The sequence below is a fragment of the Anneissia japonica genome, unplaced genomic scaffold (assembly GCF_011630105.1).
Source record: "Anneissia japonica isolate Jap-2015-1 unplaced genomic scaffold, ASM1163010v1 scaffold36713_len3487_cov109, whole genome shotgun sequence".
Classification (NCBI taxonomy): Eukaryota; Metazoa; Echinodermata; class Crinoidea; order Comatulida; family Comatulidae; genus Anneissia; species Anneissia japonica.
The window spans coordinates 1-3,487 of NW_022690576.1; the positions used below are offsets into that span (position 1 = coordinate 1).

Here is a 3,487-nt window from a genome sequence, read left to right on the forward strand (position 1 = left end):
CCACTGATCGATGCCCTTGTACAGTACTGTAATTATATATCTTGATGAACACACTTTTTTGTATACAGTATTTCTTATAAGAAATGTTTTGTTTCATATTGGAGAACAGGAGGAGATTAGCATGATGGAACCAGTCACACCTAGTGTCACCATCGACATAACTGAAACACGGCCAGCAACTCATGCTCTCTTGGACTCGGAAGAGACACCAGACATAGTAGAAGCGGATGCAACACATGTTTTGGATATGTCCAGCAGCCGTGCATTGAGTGAGACCAGTGTTATAGACACCCAAGCAACAATCTCTGAAATCATGCGACTCATGGAATCGGATCCATTTGATGCTGACCAAGTAAGTCCATATTGATTGTATCGTCTGAATTTTAATAGTTACATATGTGAGGTCTCACCACGAAATGAGACACATCGTTGGTGAAATCATTTTGAGATATTCACCAAAATAGGTCAAAGGCAACATTTTTACAAAATTTTGATTTTAATGTTTTTGAATAACTTGATGCTTACATTTTATGATTGTCCTATTATTTGTACAGGTTAGTTTATCTTTGAGGCCGATTTTCTCAAAAACCTGGTTCTCATACACCTAAACTTTAAATGCTAACATCTCTGGATCTATTTATCCTAGGGAAGCCATTCAAAGACCAAATTAAAGCTAATAATGTGATCTACCAAAATGTAATTTTAACTAATTTTTTGATTTTCTAACGATGAGACTCATTTTGTAGTGAGACCTCGCATATGGCACCATTGGGTTTCCTTAATTGTGTGGGGGACATCGCTTTGGCCACAAATAATAAAGGGATAATGTATTTCAAATTTATAGCCATCCTTATTAAAGGAATACTTTTTTTGTGTCAAAGGTATCATCTTACCGAGGGCTCTACTGTACAATAATACTGTGTAAAAATCCATTTTAATGATGAAATCTCCCACACTCCCCCAAGCAAGCAAGAATCTCCCGAAAATTAACCCATCTCATAAAATTCATAATTTAGCATGTTTTCACTGCTTTATTATAAATTTTCCCACAGAAGTCGGTGCAGATGGGTGTGACTATGTACATCAAAATAAAATTAAAGTGTTAAGAAAGCTTACTATTACCATTATTAGCCAGGTAACAGATAGAGTAGATAAAAAATTATCTTCAAATTTAAGTGTGAGATGGCCTTTTCCGGCCATCTATAGGTGCCTAAATCATAAATTTTCTTACCTCTCCTCCAACCATGGTAGCTGAGGTGTTGACCATCCATCTGACACACTATCAAGTTATCTCTGACTCATCTGTGATTCGCCTATGGGCATGATAGAATTCATATGTTCCAACTCGCCCGCTTTGATTAAGGTCCCCACAAATTTTCATTTAAAAAAAAATTCTCCTGAATTTTGTCAAATTCTCCCAAATTTTCAGAAAAGAACCCAAAATACAAAAAACAACTAATTAGTGGCTTTTTAGTACCAGTAATTGAGTATTTTTGTGTCAATTTTTCCTTTGTCCGCCAACTTTATAACAATGTGTACAAAGGCTTTCTGAGTGTTACTGACACCTTGAGACATCTTGGGGGTGTGGACGCACTACACCACAATAGTAAATCATTCTTAAGAATGTAGAAAATATAAATTATCACCATAGAATATAATTGAAAAAAAAAAACATAAAAAAACCCCAAATTTATATTAACAGCTTATTTTCTGAGACTAATAGAAGTTGAGTGGTCTGCTAATGTCAACCTACAAATCAACATCCTAATCAATTATAAACATAAATTATTATTTATATAGAAAAATACTTTTTAATATAAGAAATTATAAATGAAAAGGTACAATTAAATACAGTAGAACCTCGATTTTACATACGGTACAGGACCGGAGGGCATACGTAAATCGGGGATTCGTAAAATTGAGGGTGGGTTAAATTTGTGGTAACCTTTGACCTAATACGTACGTAACGCTCAATAAACGTATGTTATGAACGAACGATGTTACCTAGGCTAGACCTAGCCTCTAGGCCTGCCTACGAATAAAACCATGTGTTTAGTGTTTTTATTCATCACTTTACGATGTCATAATAAAGTGTTCAAATAAAACCATGTGTCTAGTGTATTAATTCATCACTTTATATCTTTTATTTAACTAAAGAACATGAAAATATTGTAAGATTACCTATACAACAAAGGTATAATTTGGGAATTCCCCTTCATGGCTATTCTAAACCACAGAACTGTGGTGTTTGGGCCTGCAGAGACAAACTAAAACCATGTGCGCTGCACTGGGTGAGCCAACCAATTAGCGTTCATGTACGTGAAACAACAACCATGTGCACTGCACTGGCCGAGCCAACCAATGCCTACTCAGCTTCGTGTAGAAAATTCGACCAGACGAGTTTTCCACACAAAGCTAAGGAGGAAAGCAATTATTTTGAGCACCATTGGTAGTTGTTCATTTAGCTCACTAAGTTCACATGGTTTTAGATTATAACAACCCGGTATTAGACTCAATCAACGTTGCTGTTTAATGAAAATACGTTGCATTATGGTTTGTTTATTGTTATAGTTTATTGTTATCGTCTTTTAACTTATGCTTGCTCTGAAAAGGGCCGTTTGTTTTGAATATTTTCGGGGGTTTTGATGACGTCATCGTCAATACGAAGCATACGTAAAACCGAGGGTTCGTATAACTGGGGTACGTAAAAACAAGGTTCTACTGTACATGCAATATCAATCTCAATCTAATATAATTTATCATTCTTTCCCTTAGGCTGAACTTCGATTTTTACATTCTAAGCCAACATGCTTCATAGTCTTGGGCAAGCCAGGGGCTGGCAAGACCACCTTGGCAAATAAACTTGCCCAGACATGGCACTGTCAACTACTGCATGCCACAGACTTGATCCTTCTGCACATTGAGCTTCAAACAGAAACTGGTATCAAGATGCAAGAGATTCTGTTGAAAGGAGAAGCGTTACCAGAGGCTATGGTTGCTAAGATGATTGAGGACAAAATAAACTCCCCAGAAGTGGCTCATCATGGTATGTGTATTATTCTTTGTATGTTAAAAAAAAAGGACTCCTGACACTTAAAAGCAGAAATAGGGAGCTCTTTTATAAAAAAATGTTTAATGAGACACAAGCATTTGATTCGGAGCATCGTTGATTTCGGAGCAGGTGGGCCGGGTGGCTCGGAGGTTTTCGCCGGAATGCGGGCCGCTTCGGCGGTCCCGGATCCTCCGGTTCCTGCCCCTCCTGTCCCTGGGGATGGGTTCCGGGTGGCCGGCGAGTCGCCTATGGACGACTCGTCCGAGCATCTTGAGTCGGAATCCGAGGACATTGTCCTCGGCTCCGATCTCTCTCAGCTCGTGGCCCGGGCGATGCCGCCCATCCTTGGTCATTTGGGGGTCTCTTATGAGACTCCGTGCCGGGGTGGTTTTGGGGCGGGTCTGTGGGGACCGCCGGCTCCTGCCCGTCCCGCCC

The 3,487-nt window shown here is 39.0% G+C and overlaps 1 protein-coding gene across 1 annotated transcript; it reads left to right on the forward strand.

The window, feature by feature from the left end:
- Positions 1–87: 87 nt before the first annotated feature.
- On the forward strand, positions 88–3,046 carry LOC117099921 (adenylate kinase 9-like; the record flags this gene model as incomplete). Its single annotated transcript, XM_033239439.1, has 2 exons — positions 88–352; positions 2,776–3,046. Coding segments are annotated over exons 1-2 (502 nt in total), but the record flags the coding sequence as incomplete, so codon positions are not given.
- Positions 3,047–3,487: the final 441 nt, after the last annotated feature.